General features: G+C 40.1%; 2 protein-coding genes across 4 annotated transcripts in view; one reads left to right on the top strand and one right to left on the bottom strand.

Moving 5' to 3' along the window:
• The window catches only part of RPGRIP1L (RPGRIP1 like), an 86671-nt gene extending 68755 nt beyond the window's left edge, over positions 1-17916 (bottom strand). Inside the window, exons 1-7 of one of the 3 annotated variants that reach the window (XM_081118964.1) lie at positions 17822-17886; positions 15146-15237; positions 13413-13557; positions 9996-10294; positions 7184-7277; positions 5779-5922; positions 1999-2415 (exon numbers count right to left, since the gene is read on the bottom strand). In XM_081118964.1, coding sequence (XP_080975090.1) covers positions 2394-2415; positions 5779-5922; positions 7184-7277; positions 9996-10294; positions 13413-13557; positions 15146-15230 — 789 coding nt within the window. In that variant the 5' untranslated portion in view covers positions 15231-15237; positions 17822-17886 and the 3' untranslated portion in view covers positions 1999-2393. Of the gene's footprint in view, positions 1-1998; positions 2416-5778; positions 5923-7183; positions 7278-9995; positions 10295-13412; positions 13558-15145; positions 15238-17821 lie in introns of those variants that run through there. The other 2 variants (XM_081118963.1, XM_081118965.1) reach the window with 2 other exon arrangements.
• A 149-nt stretch (positions 17917-18065) lies between these two features.
• The window catches only part of FTO (FTO alpha-ketoglutarate dependent dioxygenase), a 317340-nt gene continuing 313893 nt past the window's right edge, over positions 18066-21512 (top strand). Inside the window, exon 1 of the mRNA XM_081118969.1 lies at positions 18066-18248. Within this exon, the coding sequence (XP_080975095.1) occupies positions 18117-18248 (132 nt within the window). The 5' untranslated portion in view covers positions 18066-18116. The remainder of the gene's footprint in view (positions 18249-21512) is intronic.

Genomic DNA, 21512 nt, shown 5'->3' with positions numbered 1-21512 from the left:
TACTCTCTACACGCACATAGTCAAACTCTCCTGAAAATGGAGGGTCAACTCCCAGGGACTGGTGGGGACAGGAAGAAACCAAACCCTGGCTCATCTTCTATTGGGGCCATTTTGGGACTCAGGTTTAATGGATTCCAACTAGTAATGGGAATCTGAGAATTATAGCAATATATCAAAAAGCCCAAAGGGAAATCTAGATTTATTGGCAATTTAGTTGCAAAAGTGAACTAGAAATTTTGTATGGTTTTTATTTCTTGTTAGAATTTTACCTGGTCAGTAGTAACACAGGTTATTTTACAATTAACAGAAGCAATAGTTGGTATGATATAGTCTTCAAAGAATAAAAAAATAAATTAAATTAATGCTGCTTATTTAGTAGAAAAAAATCTGTCAGAAACACAAGGTTTCTAGGAGTAAAAGTGGCTGTTGTTTAAAAGGTAGGAAGCCACGTGCCCATTTCAGTCTCCATCTCATAGTTGAGGGGCTGCCTGAGGCTGAGAAGTAATGAATGTGGCCAGAGTCCTTAAGTGCGGGAGCCAGCACCCAAATCCAGTTCTGAGAGAGACTTTCTTCCCCGTCTTCTAAGCTGCTTCCTTCCTCCGAGATGTTCCTGAGTTTCGGCTTTCCCTCCACTCTCACGTAGGTATGCAGTAATACATTAGTTACTACTCATTGTGACAACTTCTGTGGTTTGTATAAAGTGCTGAGAAAATATGTCAAGTTGCTATCACGCAAAAAATCTCACATAATATTAATAATAAAAAGCACAGGGATAAAAAAAAGGAATTTGACTGATACTTTTCATTGGGCAAATTCTAAGGTATTCAAAACAACAGTAAGAGCTTGGTGAATATATTTTTTAAAAATGACAGATCACCTCCCTGTATAATAATAATGTTTGCATGGTTATCCCTGGCCCCAGTTACCCTTCCATCCGAGGACCAGATGTGCCCTCTAAATTAGGGGGTGGGGCAATCAGACAAATCCAAATTGAAGGACATTCTGCAAACAGCTATCAATGGGCTGCAAAAGACTGGGGACCACTGTAGAATAAAGGAAACTTAGAAGACATGACAATTAAATACAATACATGAACCTTGATTGGAAACTAGATCAAAAGATAGCAAAACAAAACAAAAACACCTATTAAAATAAAACAGCTATTTAGGGCATTACTGAGACAACTGGGAAGTTTGAAGATGGACTGTGTATTAGATGATGCTACTCTATCATTCACTGTTAAACACCCTGGATGTGACAGCTGCACTGTAGTTATGTAGGAGGGTGTCCTTGTTCCTGGAAGATACCCAGAAGTGCACAGAGAGGGGAGGGATACATGCACTGAACTCTCAGACCTGAGAAGGGGTGGAGAGAGAGAGAGAGAGAGAGAGAGAGGGAGAGAGAGAGAGGGAGAGAGAGGGAGAGGGAGGAAGCAGGGCTGTGTATGAGCATGCAGAGTGCAGGAGAGGCTTGTGTCATTCACAGATATGCAAAGGGGTGAAAGGTATGTGAGTGTTCTCACAACTTTTCTGTAGGACTGCAATTTTTCAAAATGGAAGGCTGGGGAAGAACTTAAGAGTGCCAGGAGGTAACCCTGTGCCTGTGACAGAGGAGGAATGGAGCCCAGAGCCAAGCTGTGTCTTACGCTGCGTGGCTACAAAAGGTCTGCTTTAGGACTTGAGCGCTTGTTCTTAGCCGAAGGCAAGACGACCAGTCCGAAAGTCTGAGACGTGTCCGGGTGACATTTCCTCCACTGGGGCATTACGGCACTTACATGATTTTTAACTAAAAGGATAAGCACCCCAACATATACTTAAAAAAGAAACAGTACAAACTAGTTACACATTTGGTAAGAGTATAAATATTTTTGGAGTTGCAAAAGTCAATAAAAGGTAAAATCATTCTGATTTTAACGTCCATGTACATGTGTTCACTGGTTACTGCTGTGCATTTAATTTAAGACGGCCTTTTTAATAAGCAGAAAATGTGCATTTTTATATTGTTTAAATTTTAATATGGACTTTTGTTCAAAACAACACAGACATTCAGGCTACTTGTAAATGATACAAGATTTTTTGCTAATGAGGCATTATGTAGAACATATGCAAAAATCACAGCTCAGTCTTCCAAAATAGACCACAATAACAAGAAAAAACACAATTTTAATAAAAAGGAGCAGCACTGGGCTTTTACTTCAAAGCAATTAAGGGCTTTGGATAACCAAAAGTTTATGTCAAGCTGATGCCAAACCAAACTGGTCTATTAAACACAGACTGTGAAGAGTTTCTATAATATTCTACGAGAGGGCTCTTTGCCATGAATCCCAGCCCCGTGCTCTGCAGATTACAGCCATGTTGGGTTCATGTCTGAGAACAAGGAGTCCAACATCCAGATCAGACTTCTAGAATTTCAAATCTGAAATAATGTATCCGTGAAAGACAAGTTCAAATATGTTTTCCATTTTGTAATTTTTCTCTACAGTAAATTATACCAAGTTTTATATTCTCCCCAACATTTTTTTCAACAGTTTTCCATTAGTCTAAAAAAAACCCCTAAACTGCTGTTACACATAAAACTTTGAGCTATGTGTAAACATATAAGAAAAAAAAAAGACTTGAAGCCCCTTATTTGAAGTCATTTCTTCAGTTTTCAACAACTATATTTCAAGAAACTATATGCCATTCACTGTAGGCACCCTTCCTTCTAAGGAAGTAACATGTAATTTTCAATTTTATAAAATCAGTGAGGTAGGGTATACATTAGTTTATTTCTTTGGCCTCGGCAAACAGAAGTGACTTTACCTGTAAATCTTATTTTGTCTTACTTCTTATTTATCCTCACTCAAGGATATGTTTCCTGATTTTAGAGAGAGGGACGCACACACATCAATGTAAAAGAGAAATATTGCTCGTTGCCTCCTGCAGGCCCCCTACTGTGGATTGAACCCGCACCCTTTTTGGCGCACAGGATGATGCTCGACCATCCAAGCCACACCGGCAAGGGCAGCAGTTCAGTTGTTTTTTTTATATGTTTTTATTGATTTCAGAGACAGGAAGGTAGAGGGAGAGAGAAAGAGAAACGTCAATGATGAGAGAGAGTCACTGATTGGCTGCCTCCTGCACGCCCCCTACTGGGGATCGAGCCCTCAAGCCTGGCATGTGCCCGGATCGGGAATCAAACTGTGACCTCCTGGTTCATGGGTTGATGCTCAACCACTGAGCAACACTGGCCAGGCAAGTAGTTCAGTTTTAAGGTAAACTCTTTTATGTGTACATGTTGATGTCTCTTGCTGACAATATTTAGAGTAGGAAATGTGCGTACCTGTGTATTACTATTTCTTATGCTGTTCTAGTCCCAGGATTGAAAGACTTTTGGATCTCCCTTTCATTTAACACTGAACATTCTAGTTCCTAGACCATCAATCCCTTCGGAAGACAGAACAGCAAATATAGTGTTGATGCTATTCTTTGGGAATTTAAGAAATATAAGAGAAAGTGAAGCTGATAGGAACTGGCTCCAAGCTTGGGCTTGGCCTAAGTGTAGAATTTTTATGTTTAGATAAAATCTTAAATATGGCTGTGAGCAATTTACTAAGATCACCACACTTAGTGCTGGAGTCTGGTGCTTCAGCATGGTTCCTCACAAGGAAACACTGCCTGCTTTTCCAAGGAGGCTAAGTCTAAACCAGTTCTTCTTCTTGAGGGACTGTGAATAACTCCTAGGTATTCAAGCTGGTTCAACACCAGGGCTCAAAGTATATCACCTAATATACATGCAATTCTCAAAAACATTCATGTTTCAGCAGGCCGGTGTGTCTCAGAGACTGAGCACAGACCCAGGAACCAAGAGGTCCCTGGTTTGATTCCCAGTCAGGGCACATGCCTCAGTTTCGGCTGGATTCCCAGTAGGGTGGGTGCAGGAGGCAGCCCATCGATGATATTCTCTCTCATCGATATTTCTATTTCTCTATCCCTCTCTCTTCCTCTCTAAAAATCAATAAAAATATATTTAAAAAACCACATGTTTCTTTTGTCCTCACTTAGAAGCATATATAAACATCAAAGTATATAGAATTTCACTATATAATTTAATTTCACATACAACTTTTTAGAAACAGAAATTATTGATTTCTGTACTAAGCTTTTAAGTCTCTGAAATATAAAGTTTTTCATATATTTTTAATCCCACTTTAGTTTTTTAAAAACAAGTCTCACATTATGCATCATTTCTTAGCTTTTTCAAATATTACCATGTAGGGTTACTTTGTTAAAGGAGATTAAACTCTAAACAAGCCTGAAATGAAAAGCTGGAAAATCATCCTTGGTTTTTCTAAATAAGTTCCTAGGCACATAAGCATGGTGTCACATAAATTGGAAAGGGGGAAAACAAACCGAGGATCTAGGACTCATTTAAAAAAACAACAACATTAAGAGAGAAATAAAATAGATATAAGGAATGCAATGTGCAGGCCTCATTTGGACTCCAATTCAAACAAATGATAGAAAGACATCTTCAAGGAAGTTTGACTATAAACTGGTTATTGGCTAATATTGAGGAATTGCTGTTTTTGTTAGGTGTGATAATGGCCTGGTGGTTTGTAATGTGTGATAATGGCCTGGTGGTTATGTCAAAGGAAAATTCCTTATCAGAGAGAGATAATATACTAAAGCATTTACAGGTGAGATGACATGATATCTGGTTAGGGCTGTTTGATTGAAGAAAATAAAGGTGACAGGATAGATGAAACAAGATTGGCAACACACTGATGACTGTTAAACCTGAGTGATGGTGGGTACATGGGGGTTTAATATACTATTCTCTTTACTTTTGGGTATGCTTGGTAAAACAAAACAAAACCCAGACAAACATAAAGAAAAAAGAAAAGAAACAAAAAGAGAAAAGTCATAAAGAAAAGAAAAGAACTTACGGAAGAATACATGAAGTCTTGTTGGAAGCACAAGTGAAAGCACAGGACGAGAGGCCAGGCGCCAGGAAGCAGACAGTCACAGATGGGGATGGTATGGAAAATGCTGCACACGAGCAAAGGCCAGAGACGAAGAGGCCGCAAGGAGACCGCGGAAGGGCCCCGCCATCCGTAACAATCAGCAGCATTTGATGCAAACTCTGACTACCAGGAGAGGTAACGCCTTTTCGGGATGAAAGAGACTGGTACCACGTTGTGAAATTTATTACGTTTTAAGGTTGAAAAAAACTTAAGGCTGGACTTATTCACAAGGTGTGCCAGCCACCGAGTCCTTGTCACACATACTTCTCTTGGAAGGTATAACCAAATGGCATCAGGCTTCCTGCAGTCTTGGTAAATGGGGCCCATGAGTGGAGTCACCAAGGCTGAGCACCGAGGGAACGCTGCCCTCAGACTGGGGCTGCTGATGGCAGTTAGTAGGCCTAGAGAAGGCCCATGTGAACAACGTGAAGTAAAAACATGATTTTAAATAGGCCAGACTGACCCTTCTATGGCACGTGATGAAGCACCCTTTCTATTTTTCCATCACCGTTTACCCTCTCCCTGCCTCTTCCACCTCGGCCCGCCCTGCTCCCCACTGCAAACACCACACTGCTGCCCAGGCCCCTGAGTTCTTTTTTCTCCTTTTTGGCTCAATCCCTCCACTCACCCCCAAATCCCTCCCCCAACTCCAACAGAGCTGTCTGCCTGCTCTCTATGAGTCTGTGTCTATTTCGCATGGTAGTTCAGTTTGTTCATAAAGTATTTTAAATGAATTTTGACTTTATCAAAGTGATAATTCTGTTTTAACATACCTTTGATCTGTAGCCTGCTGTTCTCGAAGCTGAAGAAGAGATAACTCAATTTCATTTTCTTTTCTCCGTAACTGAGTTTTCAGGATCTCAGCCAACTGCTCTAACTCTTCTATCTGGCCTCTCTGTGACTGAATAACATCTTCTCTGAAATAAAGAGCCTTCACGTGAATGTGGCGTTTGAGGAAATATCCACAGTATTTAAGATCAGTACAAAGAAAATTCTTCATAAGAAAGAACAAGCAAAAGTTAAAAACATTCGCTTAAGTGCCTCTGCAACATAGGAAAATAGTAGCAGATTACCGGTGATGACCCAGAGGCGCAGAGGGACAGTCAAGATATCCTTTTTATAAGATAAATGTCCTAGGCAATGGATTGGTGGGTAGATTCAGTTGGTAAGTATTTATTGTTCACCTACTATGTATTCCAGTCTGTTCATCTTCAGCTAATTTCTATGCCTTTGTTCTTTCACATGCAGATCTCCCTGTTGCACCCAAATTAACACTTCAGAGAGAGGTGGCAAAAATTCGCAAAACAGAATAGGTGGTCTCTAGCATGCGTTTCTCTCTAAGGTGTCTGGCAGCATCCCAGTGTAACGGGCCTCAGGAAACTGGTGTGAACCTGGCTTTTCAGCTGACTAACAGGTAGACAAGGTCTAGTCTGTTAGTTTCTACTCTCTCATAGTACACTCATCACTGTAAAATATTCAGAAAAAAAAATTTTAAGCCTATATGATTCTTAAGCAACTATCTAAAGTATGATACTCCGCCTCATGTTTTTGTTCCTCATTCAGAACTGGTAATTTCTGATGACCAGGTGAAGGTCCGTAGATAAGGTGGAACCTGATCTTTGTTTGTGTGACTCAGACACTGAAACCATGAGGCTTTGATTAACTGGAAACGTAAGCTCAACATGGCAGGAGTAAATTTTTTGAAACCATAGTATGATGAAGAATGCAGTACCGTAGAATCATAGCGAAACAAATCTGAAATCCATATGTATTTGATAACTCCAAGTGTTTAAGCCACTCCCTCCAATATTTTTTTAACCACAAAAAGGCTAATTATTTCAGGAATAAAAAATTACCTGTAATTTTTCTGAGAATAAAAATACTGCCTCTAAATGAATGGACTTTATGCCATTCCTTTGGGGGGAAATTACAATAAAGAGGACTCTTCTGAAAACACTCCCATTGATGCCATTGGTCCAGGTGTTCATTTTCCTCATTTCAATGGAAACATGCTTAATAATATGTTCTTATCACAAAGGTCTAGCTGTATTTTGGTGGAGCAAATTATTTGTACATAAACCAATTTTATTTAAAATAAAGGAAAGAGAGAGATAAAAGAAAAAACCAAAACATGATCAATAAACAAAGTTCTAAAATGACCACAAAAAGAATACATACAAATTTCTTATTTCTCCTCTGGCTTCTTCAAGTAAACTGTTGCCACATTTTGTCAGCATGGGTTGATCTACATCTATATCTTGGAATCTAATACCTAAAAATAAATTAATAAGATTATAGAAGTTAGAAAAGAGGACCCTTGATTTGGTATCATGAGGAAATGTGTAACATGATAACATTTCTTAAGTACTAAGAGATATGTGCTCTGTAGTAGAGAAAATTAGAAATATGTTGCCAATGGGACTATTAGATCTCAGCCACCAGTTGGCACTAAGTCAAACACAGCAGCAAGTATAGCCCATCTAACAAACTCTACTATGGAAAACAAATTACCTAGAAATGATTTCATTCAACTTAGATTTAAAACTCCTGAAATAATTTCTGAAAGCACCAGTCCTCAATTCAGGCCTTTACAATATAAACTGAAGTATGAGAGAAAAGTTTCAAAAACTTGACTTTTTTTTTAGTATTTTGATAAATGTTTCCTGTCCTTTGGTTTATTCCATGCCAATAATATAACTTTTCTTACAAAAATAGTTATATGCAATTTTATAAGCCTGGTCCCATTGTTAAAAATGAGATACACTTTTAATTACATGAATTAGTTTCCACTTAGAGAATAATTAAATTATTAGAGTTTAAGATGAATAAAATATGACAATTTAGTTTTTAATGGTGCATAGTCCCAGAGATAGAAAAAATTCTATCTCTTCAGAAACGTTCACTTTTTAAAAATGAGAATTTTAATTAGAAAAATAGCACTATTATTTGTTATTTCCAAAAATTTCACCATTTTCTGCTGTAGTCTAAAGAACAGAAAAGGCTTTCCCTAAAACATTAAAACAGTTTACTGTGTTAAAATTCGCCAATTATATTATTTTGGCAGTAATGCTATTTCTTAAGCATTTCCTACATAAATCATGGAAAAACTAAACATCACTAATGAAATTAGAAAAATCTATTTATATTCAAAATATTTCTTAAAACAATGGTCTCATGGTAGTTGCAATGGTTATATTTTAAAACATATACATGTCATAAAAATGTTTGTTCTTCACAGTAAGATCTGTTTCTACATTACAATGATCACACCTTGAGCCAGTACTTTTGTCCTTTATCCTGACAAGGCATAAATAGAAAATGGTATCTGTACAGCAGCTTGGGGGTAAGGCCCACGGGGCTGCTGGGGCTCTCACCCCGCCATCGCAGGCCGCACTGTTTCTGACAAGGCTGGCCTAATTCCAGCCTCAAAGGTGGTCTTGAAGAGTCTAATAAGGTTACTATGGTATCAACCTTGAGAGTGATGCTTCAAGTATACTCAGAAAGACAGTGGTTAAGAAAGTATTTATCACTATTTAATGCTTTGTGCAGCTTCTATGTCTTGAACTCTGTACCAAACTGCGAAAAAGATCTGAACTGCTGAGTGTAAACACAAGGAGAAATTCAAGCTATGTAGTCATATTTTCAAGACTCAGCTGCTCTGTGGCTTTTTTTTTCTATAGGAGAAACTCCCACCAATTCTTCCATTTAAACAGCACTTCACAGTACTACATTAGCTTGCCATGCTTATCTAAAATTTGGGTGTTGTGTTAGTCTGAAAGACCCTGCCGACCTTAGAGATCAGCTTGCCCATCTACAATCACAGATGACCAAACTAAGGTTCAGAGAGGACAAGTGACTTTTTAAAGGTGAAATATATTATTGGGGAGCTACCACCTCCTAACCATTTTTCTAATCCAGTGTTATCACTCCATTTTACAGATGGGGAAAACCAGGCCCTGAGAGTTCAAGTGCTCTCTTCCATGTAAGAAGTTAATGAGTGGCAGAATGTATTTTCTGGTTTGTAATTCATCATGACCACATTGGTTATATTGAGTCTATTGCCAATCTCACATAGCGAGGGGTAGCCAAGCTCTTTCATCCTGCAGCTGCCTCCTGCCTGTGTGGAGGCCTTACTGACTTCAAAGGAACTCTGTCTAGGGAATAAAGTGTTAACATTTTGGCTTGAAGAAAAAAATAGAACAAATTTTTCTCCCTTTCTGTTCACATGGTGTTTTTTTCTTTCTCAATGAATTGAAATGCAAGTTTTACATCAATTTTTATGTCCCTAAAAATGTTTGGTCTTTATGTGAAGTGTATTCCAAATGAAGATCAATTAGAGCTAACATTTTACTTCCTTCCCTAGTAGTTGAAATTAAAAATGTGTTGACTAAAATATTTTTACTGACTTTCTGCTTCATTATAAATACAGTTTGTCTGTGGGTGGAGAGAATTGGGATTTTTATTAGAAATATTTAGGTTCTTCTTATAATGAGTTTTGTCTATGCAATTGAATTGCTTTGTAACCTGGGTAGCTTTTAGGTGACTCATTTTCAAAATCAAAAAAGTGACTGGCCTATGCTCATTTTTGGAGATGGAAGAGACCCTTTTGATAAAGAACTTAAGTGTGATCATATATAAGCAAACTAGCTGGTTTCTCCATTTGCCTACGTAAATGCGATTTGCTTCTGTAATAAAAAACACACAACTCAAGCTAAACTGAACTCATATTTCATGTAGTTTCATATATGTCTCATATCAGAATGAATAGTTATGTTCAATGTCTTACTAAACAAATTTGAGTGTGATCCAGTTATTTTTAAATAAAATGATCTTCATGTTAATAATGATTTTATCAAAAAGCAAGTCCAAAAACAATTTTTCTCTTTCTAAAGAAACTTAAAAACCTGATTACAGAAATAAAACTCTGTGTTGTGTGTAAAATGACCTATTAAAAGACTTCAGTTTAGGATTTATGGAAGCCTTGTTTTACCTTTCCGGGGGCATTCCTGGGAGCCTGAGCTTTCATTTACTTTTCTGCGCCCAGTGTTTACGCGAGACTGCACATAACTGTAAGGAGTTTGCCTGCCACCCTGGATTTGAAGTTGCTGTTTCGCTGAGATTAGTCTGTTTTTGAGGACTTCATTCTGTCTTTCAAGCTCATGAACTTTCTCCTGTAGCTGCTCAATCATTTCTTCCATTTCCACATCTCGTCCCAGCCGCTTGGGGCCGCCACCAACCCGCTCATATCTTTTCTTGTCATTAACTAGCCGTATTAACTTGGTGGCCATTCTAGGGAAATAATAAAAAGATGAAAAGGAATGTGAGAAGTCAGCATAAAATGCATTCTGTTGAAAGGAACATAATCACTGTGAAGACTTCAGTGCAGAACCTGAATAATAAATTTCAGGTTTTGATGTAACTATTACTGCCTGTGAAGAATCCTTTGATGATAATTGAAACCACTGGGCAACAATCTGCTTTATAGCACTGACAAATAACAGTTTCCTAAGGCTTATCATTTAAGGTTAGTAAAGAGAGGACACATATTTACTCCATATGTTCCTCAAATGCAATTTTTAACGCATGACCTTATGTAGGAATGCTGTATGCACTTAAATGTAGCTACAGATTGTGGATGTGGTGGGTTATATCTGTAGGCCACAGTCAGTTAAAACTTTTGAAAAGTGTGTTAAGACTATGCAGCATTTAGGTGATATATTGTTTTCAGTTTCTCTAGGATTAAGACGTACTACAAATATAAAAGCGTTAGAATGCATAGATACACACATATAAAAAGCCTAATGAAACATTCAAAAGAAACCAAACTGCGCCATTAAATGTTGCTTAGTGCTCAAGAAACATGCATGTAATGGTAGAAAATAATTAGATGCAAAATGTATGATTTTAATGCTACCTTTAGGTTTAGACATAAATTGTGCTTTTGACATCTCAGGAGTTTATACCTTTGCTTCTTTTAAGTTTTGATAAAAACTGGTTAGACAGAACAAAAGACAGAAAGGGCACATGGGGGTGATGTAATATACACGTACAGAAAACATGCCTGACAGTGAATGGAAAAATCTTGGCAGGACAAGAAAGAAAAGGTGGCTTTGATGAGAGACACAAGTTCAAGATTTTACAAAATTGGTCGCACATCTTCAATAGCTGCCTCTAGTTTATAGTGAATCTATTTTTATAAAGACCCAGACAGGAGATTGAAAATAAAAACTCACTTCATTTTTCTTTAAACGGAGTTTGCTTTATTTTAGCATGGTTATGGACAGAAGCTTTTACTTAAGAGAACAAAAGTGAAATAAAAAAAATCCTTAATAGCTTTGGGATGTCACAGAACCACCTCTGTTTGCCCTAAGCAGAGTCCTCTGTAAAAGCGGTAGTAATACATGTCTATCTACACTCCTGGCTTCTCAGCCTACAGCATGTGGCACCAGGGAGAGCTATGCATAACATAATCAGTTAAGATTGTTTTCTCTTTCCCTTGAGGCACATCCATTAAACATGCTTTATAAGGGATCCAGGATAATAAAAACCAAGATCCAAGAGCACCACAAACACCCTAGTAAAATAATCAATGGATTAGTTCCTTTTCCACCGAATCCAGAGAATGATATATCATTGGGAAATTTGGGCAGGTATCATAGCCCAACAGAGCCACAAACTCTTCATAGCTCTTAAAGAGTTTAGGATCCTGAGCCTCACCCATTGGCTTATTCCTAGAAATATGGTAGCCATGTAAGTGAGATGTCAACCTAGATATCTGAATCTTCTGTTACAGAGAGATTTGAGAGATAGAGATTACAGTCAGGAGACACAGATTTAATACGAAAAAGCAGTCAACATCCAGAGAAAAAGAAATGGCCCCACTTTTTAAGGCAAGAAAAGCACATTCCTTCAAAGATATTCAAGTATACTTTGTCAAGAAACATAAGATTGCATTTCTTTCTCTAGTTAGAGCAATAATTTTCATTTTTTTTATGTAAATAAATCATAAATGATCAGGTGAAGTATGAGTACTTACTTGAAAAGGTGGTTTGTCAAATCTACATTTATACTAAAGTGGCACTAATTGTATCTTAAGTATACATTTAAAGGCAGTTTTACCTAGGTACCTAGGTAGTGTCAGTGGTGTGACATTGAGAAGAAATTTAGAGCTTTGGATCACAACGGTCATTAGATCATTCCCTCGGGTCTGAGTAAAATAAAATCCCAGGAGGTTAATGGCTTGAACATATCACGTGCTAGTGGCAGAGAGATAAATAGAACACATGCGAACAACTTGACTCGCAGCCCAGTTCTTTTTCCATTAAACTACATGGCTCATTATTAAGTTGTTTTATATTTTCTGGCTAGGACAAATTACTAATGAGGTCAAGGTTGTGAATTCAATTCTTTTACTGACCAATGATGCTTACAAAGAAAAAGAATTGTTTTGTGGTGATGGACCACATTCCTCATTCTGACAGGCTGACGTGTGTGTTACCGGTCAGAAAAGGAATCAGGCAGGTGAGTCACGTGTCTTGAAAAAAGACGTCTTCATGACTCAAAACCCGACTCAACATAAAAGCCTCACACACAGCAGGTCAGTGGGGCATCAAAACAAAGTCCACAGAGCAGAAATTGAACTAGAATCGCCCCTTTATAATAAATTCTAAGCAGAAAACAACCCTATCCTCTGTCTCAGCTGCCCTACTTTTTCACTGAACCTAGAACAGAAATATGAGTACAGACCTGTTCCTGCTTCTAGATGTGGATGCACTGTTTTGTTTTTCATGCCGCCCATTCAGAAGCTAGTCATAGTGTTTCTGAACAAGAAAGCATGAAAGACTATCTACTCTTAAGAAATCATGTCTGCAGAAATGTATGCATGCAAATCAAAAATAACACTGTTTCTTCAGAAACAATTGAGACTCTGAAATCAATATAGACTGTAGACTGACTCGAGCAGAGTTAAATATGTTCCAGATATGGAAGTAATGTTTTCATTAATAAACCCTAAATTTTAAGGGCACATGCATTTTGACAAGTTAAAATAGCTAATTACTTTTTAAAACTTTCATTTTAAAATAAAGACATTTAAAAAACAGATGCTTTGGCCCTTTGGTTATTAAACTGTAAATATTAAACCCAAAGTTATTTATAGACATGACACACGCGTGGCACTCTTAGCTAACAGCTCTTCCTTTCGAACAGCAACTTCAGGCATAATAAACATGCATAATGGTTTTATTATTCTAGTTTGTAAGAGTTTCCATTTTTAAAAAATTGTATTTGTTTACAACCTGCCTAGCTACAAAAAGGATTCAAGGTGGAGTTTGCAATTAAGTTTACACGAAAGCAAATCCTCTAAACTTTACCGAGCGGGGAAAGGCTCAAAGCGTTTGGCCCTAACCTTTTAATATTATCCTCTTGCTTGCGGGCGTGCTGTTTGAGCAAAATGTGCTCATCGTGCAAACGCAAAAATCTGTCTTCCAGTTCCTCTCGACTGACTCGTGACACAGCCTGGTGAGACTTCATCATCCGTGGGGCTGAAGGTTCTGCAAAAACGCCAAGGTCGTTAATAGTGGGATTACTTAAACTAGTCTCCATAAACGATACCTGTCGATATTAATACGAAATCTGATGCACTCATCTCAGATTTTTTCCTTTGTGCCCTACGATTAAGATTGCTTTAGAAAATACTATAGCATTGTTCACATCACCGACTGGAGGTGAGAATAAAAACCTTTGCTATTAATACTTTATATGCAATATTAAAGGATCTGGACAATAACAGTATCCACTCAAAACTGTATTCAAATAACCATTCTTTAAGATGTAGGCTGGAACTTTGATTCAATAAAAGCTTTTCGATTTATATGCTGAATGCTGAAAAAACTAAATTAAAAGTATTTTTTTTTACAAAGAGTCATAACAATAATCTAGTGATTGTAACATGATCAAGATATTTTTCTGAGCCATGAGTGTTGGGTTATAGGAAAGAAACTATAAAATTTGTAAGACCAAACAAAAAAAAATCCTTCACAAATTATTTATAATCTATCTTAAATATTTTTAAAGAACTTTTATACCTTTTAGCATGTGTATATGATTTTTTTACATATGCTTAAGTTTGGTACTTTCCATATCACTGTGAGGTCAGTCGATTTTCAGCAATCCTCCAAAAGAAACAAAGAACAAATGGACAAAGATTAAAGCCCTCTGGTGGGTATCTGAGGGCAAGAATTGAACTTAGGGTATCAAATCCCAATAAAGAGCTTTGCACACTTAAAATTTATTTGTATTTGAATCCCTGACACTGCCAAAAATCTAAAGCAAAGCTTATACACATTTTTTGCTTTGAACAATAAAAGCTGTATAATCAAATCTATCTTTTTCAATGAACAATGCATTGACCACCTTTCTGTGGTAGTTCAAGGTGACCACTGGCACTCTTCTCATTACCAGGTGTATGAACATGCCTTTGAGGAATACATTTTCGTTACAGCCTTCTCAGTGACAAATGCAGTGGCGTGACTGCACACTGCACGCACAGAGAAAACCAGAGCTCAACACTCTCAGTTGTTCCTTAAAGCTGTGCTTTCCTTTCTTAATTTGAAAGTGCTTTTTAGCTCTGTAGCAACTCCTAAGATATAAAAGGATAAAGAAAACCTTTAATGTATATTAATTTGATAAATCAAAGTCAATATCACTTGGATAAACAAACCATTTTGAGATAATCTACTTGAAAGACAAAAAATTTTAAATATGGCATTTCCTCCCATATAAAATTTAAACATAAAGAAACATTTTAATGGCGAGTGTGATTTAAGCCAGGCAATCCGGGTTGGAGGCTTGATACTCTGTAGTTTCTACTGATGTGTGGAATTTTAAAAAGATGATTTATAACAATTCTTTATCAGAACAGAGGGGGATTTTACGTTTTCTATGAGCTGTTGATAATTGATGCATGCAGTAAAATACCATATGTTGTTCTAAACACTCCATCCTCTTGTTTAGTCCAATCAAGAGCTATATAGTTACTTAAATGGCTTCCTTTGTATAAATATCAAAAATACTTTAAATTAAAAGTAAAGAAGTTACTGATCAAAGTTCATAACTGTAATAAATAACAGCTGGCCATACCTTGTAACCCTCCTACTCCAAAGAGGTTTAGACCTATATCTTTCACAGGCAGGTCTCCTGCAGTCTCATCAGTTGGACCAGACATGGCCTATCTGTGGAGAAAAGAAAATTCAAATAAAATCTTTCCAAGTTATAACATTAACTATGCAATGGAATGAACCAAATAAAATGAATAAGGCACTAGAACTTTAATGGACATCTTATTGCCCACATGTGCAGCTTGAAGAAGATGAAAGCTTCTATTTTAAAAGTAATACTACATTGAATCATGGAGACAGTGTTCCTTTCAACAGTATATTTCCTGTAGTTTGCTTAGGAAATGAGGTAAGATTATCATTCTTCCTTCTCTCTTCTTCTTATTCCTCTATCTGAAATACAACAAACTCCCCTAAATTTAGAAACACCTCTTTCCATCCCCCACCCCCTTCCCTGTCCCCAAAAGAAAGCAGATATCTTGGAAAAAACTCAAGTCAGAAACTTCATTCAAATGGTTGTTCTATTACTTAGTAGCTGGTCAAGTCACCCAATCTTGCTGAGTTTCAGTTCCTTAATTTAAAAATGGAAAAAATAATACCTATCTCACAGAGTTATGCTAAGGGCAAGTGAGACAGTAAATTAAAAGCATTTAGCACATTTGCCTGGGATGAAAAATTACTTGAATATTAATTTTCAGTTTGATGTCAAATGAGCAGGTAGTTCCAAGTTTTGCAAAAGAGGTTTCATAAATTCACCCAGTGGGTTGGTTTTTGTTGTGTTCTGTCTTTGTTGCCATGAGGCCTAGGTCCCAGGGCTTCCTCCTTCAACATACAGGCTGTCCAGCTAATTCTGGCATTTTTAGAGTTTCTATTTTTTACAGAGATGCACCACAGTGGCTTAGTTTTGTATGTGGATGTGAGTGGTCCATACAATGTCTAGCATGCTAAAAAAAATAAATTATATTTTCATTTCAATCTACCCTGAAAACCAAATGCGAATTGTCAATGCAGATGCTCTAAGGCAGAGGTTGTCAATCTCTAAAATGTTGGTCTTAGAATGCAAAGTGCAAGAAAGTAGCAAGGTCTTGTTCATCTCTGTATTTTCAGAGGCTGGCACAGAGCTGGACACATGGTGGACATTCACTAAATAGCTGGAATGAATGAATGGTGTTCATGGAGCTTCAGTGTCTGTGGACCCAGAGGTGGTTTATAAAATCTTCTGTGCTTCTGTGTATACACAATATCTTTTAAAGAGAGGGTTCACAACTTTCATAATAACTGATCAACGGTTGAGAACCACTGCATTTTGCTGTGCCATAAACAGCTGACAGACATATGCCTGGGCGGTCATCTAGTTCCTTTGCAAACAGTGCTACAGAACAGGTCAGTCTTAGGAACCAAATTATCAAGAAGTTTCAACACAGGACGCTTGTAAAAACTTTTCTGTGATAGAGATTTGGTAGCTTTAAAGACAATAACAATGATGACGATGATGGTGTTAACATTTATTGAGTGCTTACTAAAACTTGCCAGACACTCTTCTAAAGGGCTCTGCTTATATGAATTAATTAAATATCTCCAAATATCCCTGTGAGGTTGTTACTCAAATGATTCCTACTTTACAAATGAAGAAACGGGGACACAGCTTAGGTAACTTGCCCAAAGTCACACATCTAAGAAGTAGCTGTTCAGTCTTTCTTGAAAATTGTTTATTATCACTACTGGGAAGGGGGAGTGTTACCGGCACCTAGAGGTCACAGGTGATGCTGAACACCCTTCCGTGCACAGGAATCACAGTTACCTGGCCCCACACGTTACTGAGGTTGAGCAACCCTGTGCAATGCTGCGAGGCCTCTCCACCGCCACCTCCAGCCGTCCCCCCTTGCTCACTGTGCTCCCCTCACTGCTGTCCCCGAGGCTCCTCCACCCCAGGGCTCCCCGTCCTTGCTCAAGGCCTTTGCTGGCTCCTCACTCTCTGGGGCTCAGCTCCAAAGTCACTTCCCTGACCATCCTGTGAAGGGGGCTCTTCCTCGCAACCTCATCGCTGTTTATTTCTGTTATAGCCGTCATCTCTCATCTGAAATGATTTTATTCGTTTTCCTCGCTCGTCTACACTAACGGGAGTAGTAGTGAGTGTCCTGAGACGGGCATCTGTCCTGGTCGCAGCTGGTCCAGTACGGAGCCTGGCACACGGCGGGCACCAGCATTAACAGAGAGTGAATGAATAAATGAATACCTGGCCCTGAGACTAAAATGGTAAACCAAGTCCCGGCCTTTATGCAGCTCAGAGACTCTGGGGGAAATAAGACGATGAACAGACCGTTATGAATAATTAAACAACAGGCCACTCGGGAGGCTGCAGGGTGTGCTAACCAACTCCGAGCCCCGGGCAAACAAGCCGGCTGGGTTCCCGCAGCCTGCTTGAGGAAGGGCTTGGTTACGCGCTGCAATTTCTATCCGCTGTCACCAGCGAGGGGTTAGGTCTGGGATATAAATTTTCAAACCGGGGCTGGGCGTGGGGGTCATGGGCGGGCTGTGGTTCAGGCCTGACGACGTGGGGTGTCTCGTGCCGGGCTACTTCTCACGCGAGCGGAACCCCGGGGCCTTCTCCAGGCCGTAGAGCAAGGCCCCGGGACCCGGCGGGCGCTGCAGGCAGGGGGCCGACCACCTCCAACGCCCTCTCCTCCCCTGGAGTACTCACCGCCACTCTCTCCCCGCGGTTTAGCTAACCGTTGCTATAGCGCCGACGGCGTGTCGCGCCGCCGGCCGAGAGCAGCATGGGAAAACATGGCCGGCCCCGTTGCCTCCTGGGAAATGTAGTTTTCCTGGGTCCCTAACCCGCTTGCTGGCCGCGTCGCGGTCTACGCGTGCCCAGCTGTCCGACCTGGGAAAAGTCTAGTGCTCTAAACCCCGAGGGGCGCTCGGGTGCCCGCTGTGCATCCTGGGAGTGGTAGTTCTCGCGGCTCGGGGCTAGAACGGCGGTGGACCGGGGCAGGATGCCGAGAGAACTACACGCCGGAGGCGGGGACCCGAGCGAGGGAATCTACAATTCTGGCGGTGGCGAAGAAGGTTGTGGCGGCAGCATGAAGCGGACCCCGAGTGCTGAGGAGCGAGAGCGCGAAGCTAAGGTAGGTGGGGCCCTCCCGCGCGTTTGGCCGCTCGTGCGCGTGTAGCTGTGGGCAGGGAACCGGAGGACTCGGCTGGACGGCGAGCGGAGCGCGGTCTGAAGCCCAGGCGAGGAAAGGGCCTTGTCAGCCCCGCAGCTGGAGACGCTGGGGGCTGTCGGTTCGTGCGGCTCGGGAGGCAGGCCCCGTCCCGTCGGTCGGCTCGCGATGGAAGGCATCCACTTACCTGTGCTGCACCGCATTCCCTGGGCGGACCCATAGCTCACCTGGGGCCTCAGTTTCCCGGGCTCTCAGACGACTGCGACCACCCCAGCTGTGCGTTCTCTTCGGTAATGATTTCTGAGGAGCGAGGTCAGGTGTGTTTATTTGCAACAGTTGTCTCAGTGGCCCGCTTCTTCAGCACAGTAGGTATGAGAATTTAACGACAATCCTGTTACCTACTTTTGGGCTTCGGCCTCTCGTAGTTGCCATTCCATGGGTTGAAAATAATAATAGCAACAGCAATGTTATTTTATTATTATTTTTAAACATATCTTTATTGATTTCAGAGAGAGGAAAGGAGGGGGAGAGAGAGAGAAACATCAATGATGAGAGAGTCATTGATCGGCTGCCTGGCCCGCAACCCGGGCATATGCCCTGACAGGGAATCGAACCCCGATCTCCTGGATCCTAGGTTGATGCTCAACCGCTGAGCACCCCTGGCCAGGCAACAGCAATTTAAAAATTAACATTTACTACATGTCAGGCTTGCATTAAGTTCGTAATATTTATATTAGCCCCTATTCTTACCGCAGCAGATTGCAAGATAGATATTTATGCAGATGGAGGGAGTATCAACAGTCCTGTTTTACAGCTGAAGACTTGAGTTCCAGAAGGATTGAGTGTTTTCCTTTCTCTCAGTCCCAAAATCAAGTCCTATTTATTTGTCTAAGAATGTTGGTAATCCGCCCACTTTTTTTTCCGTCTCCACCTTGGCCCAAGCTACCACCCTCTCTAACGGATTGTTACAATAGCCTCCTCACTGGTCTACACTCACTCTATACCCCAACTCTCCTTAGACCCCTTCCCCCCCTCCTCCCACACAACCAGTCTCTTCTCTACAGTGTGGAGTGTGATCTTTTAAAACTGCAAATCTAATCATGTTCATTTCCTCCCTCCCTCCTCTGCCAACCACCTGTTTAAAAATCTTTCATGACTTTCTGTTGCTCTTAGGATAAAGACAGAACTTCATATGGCTTCCATGGTCTGGACCCTACTTGTTTCTACAGCCTCATTGGACATGACACTCTCCTTGCTCTCTGCCCATCAGCCACTTTGGCCTTCTTAAAAGTCTGTCTTTCTGTTACTGAACTCAAGGGATTCTCCCCTGGGGTGTTCAAGAACAAGAAGTAGCCAAGCCGGTGTGGTTCAGTGGTTGAGCATTCAGCCCATGAACCTGAAGGTCACTGTTCGATTCCTGGTCAGGGCACATGCCTGGGTTGCAGGCTCGATCCACAGTAGGGGGCCTGCAGGAGGCAGCCGATCAATGCTTCTCTCTCATCATTGATGTTTCTATCTCTCCCTCTCCTTCTCCCTCCCTCTCTCTGAAATCAATATAAAAAAACCCAAAACATTAAATAAAGAACGAGAAGTAGTTGTCATTGGGTACTTTTATTTACTTGCAGCATGCAAAGAAAACAGGATTCACATCCAAAGCTCTGTCTCCTGGAAGGGAGGCTTAGCCATTGCTTGTATGCAGATTTGGAAAATTACATGTTGACTTCTTCTTCGCATCAGGTCAGGTTGGGTTCTTGTCAGACTCATCAGTTACAGCTGCATCTGCAAAATACTGTGCTCTGTTTTAACATTTAGCAAGAATATCTTTTAGTAAGAACCACCCTGACCTTGAGATGCTTGTCCTACCTGAGAATTCCCCCTGGGATTTTTGTACTCCTTATTCTTGAGGGACTGGGGATGAGTTGTCATACTTCTGTAACTGCTTCCCGCTGAACGTGGGCGGAGGAGCTCTTTCCGTTAGAAGAGTGAAATTTCCTGGCTGCTTGACTATTGAATCTGAAGGTTCTGAACAGGAGTACATAAAGAGACAGAATGTAGAAAAAACTATTAGGAGTAAGAGCAGACTTACTGGACATCACTTACCTTGTAGCAAGTTGAGGTCAGACGGGGGTTCACAGGAGTACTGTGGATCTGGTTTCTTGTCCCCACAGGGTAAAAATAGCAGGTTTCACTCAAGAGTGATGTATCCGGGAAGCTTTGTTTTGTAGTTTAAGAGAAGAATGACTTGTTAGTAACACCGAATGAGGACCTGTTCATATTGGGTTCAGTTGATCTTTCGAGGATCCTGAGTTCCAGGTTTTTAAATATACTCAGTTCCCTGGGTTATGTAGGTGCAGCTTAGTATCTGTTGGTGTAGGCAAAATCAGATTAGCATTTTTATTCAAGTTTTCAGTTACCTTTCCTAATTGGCTCACAAATATTAGGAGTAAGGGTTCCTAGGAACAGGAGAAACCAAGTTATGTTGTGGAGGGTCACTTTTACTGAGTTCCTCCTGCCAACCCCCAAATTGTCTCCACTATCAAAACCACTCCAGCAATTATAAGTCCTGTTCCTCTTTTTAACATTACGTGTAAGACACTTCTTCTGGTATGACAGCTCTGGCTCCATTTTCTCTCTTTTGATCAAGATCTTTCCTTGAAAACATTCCTGATCAATTATCAGAAACCAACCCTGATCAGTTATTAAAAACATCATTGGTCCTCTACTATCAGGTGGCTCATTTTGGATTTTTCATGGCATTGTCAGTCCCTAAGGCCAGGAGGGCCCATTCTCACCCTCTCATGTCCCATGTAGGACAGAAAGTAGTTTGTTCTTTCCTTAGGAGCCTTAGGCCACATTTGAGCAACAAGAACACCAGAACACATGAAGGCTTTGTGGTCGTGTTTCTTTAAGGACAGGGCCTGGATTATATTTAGTTCTAACTATTTTATCAGAGGTGTTTTATCCAAGTACAAGAGGTATTAACAACAGAGCAGATCCCACCTTGCTTAGCTAGAATGTTTTCAAGAGCAATTCTCTTGTCTAGTACTGCTGTGGCGGTCATTGTAATACCTGTCCAAGGAAAGGCATTCTTAAACATCTGTAGTTTCTTATATGAAAATTTTATAGGCCCTAGTAGTGATCATTTTAAAACACTGAGCAGCATTTATCAGAGGGGTGTCTTTGTAACATCGAGCTATGCAAAATAAACAAAGATTTCTAATAGCAAAA

This window comes from Miniopterus schreibersii (assembly GCF_964146895.1).
Source record: "Miniopterus schreibersii genome assembly, chromosome: 18".
Lineage (NCBI taxonomy): Eukaryota > Metazoa > Chordata > Mammalia > Chiroptera > Miniopteridae > Miniopterus > Miniopterus schreibersii.
Note: the sequence above shows the minus strand (reverse complement) of the source record. Positions and strands in the feature narration are given on the sequence as shown.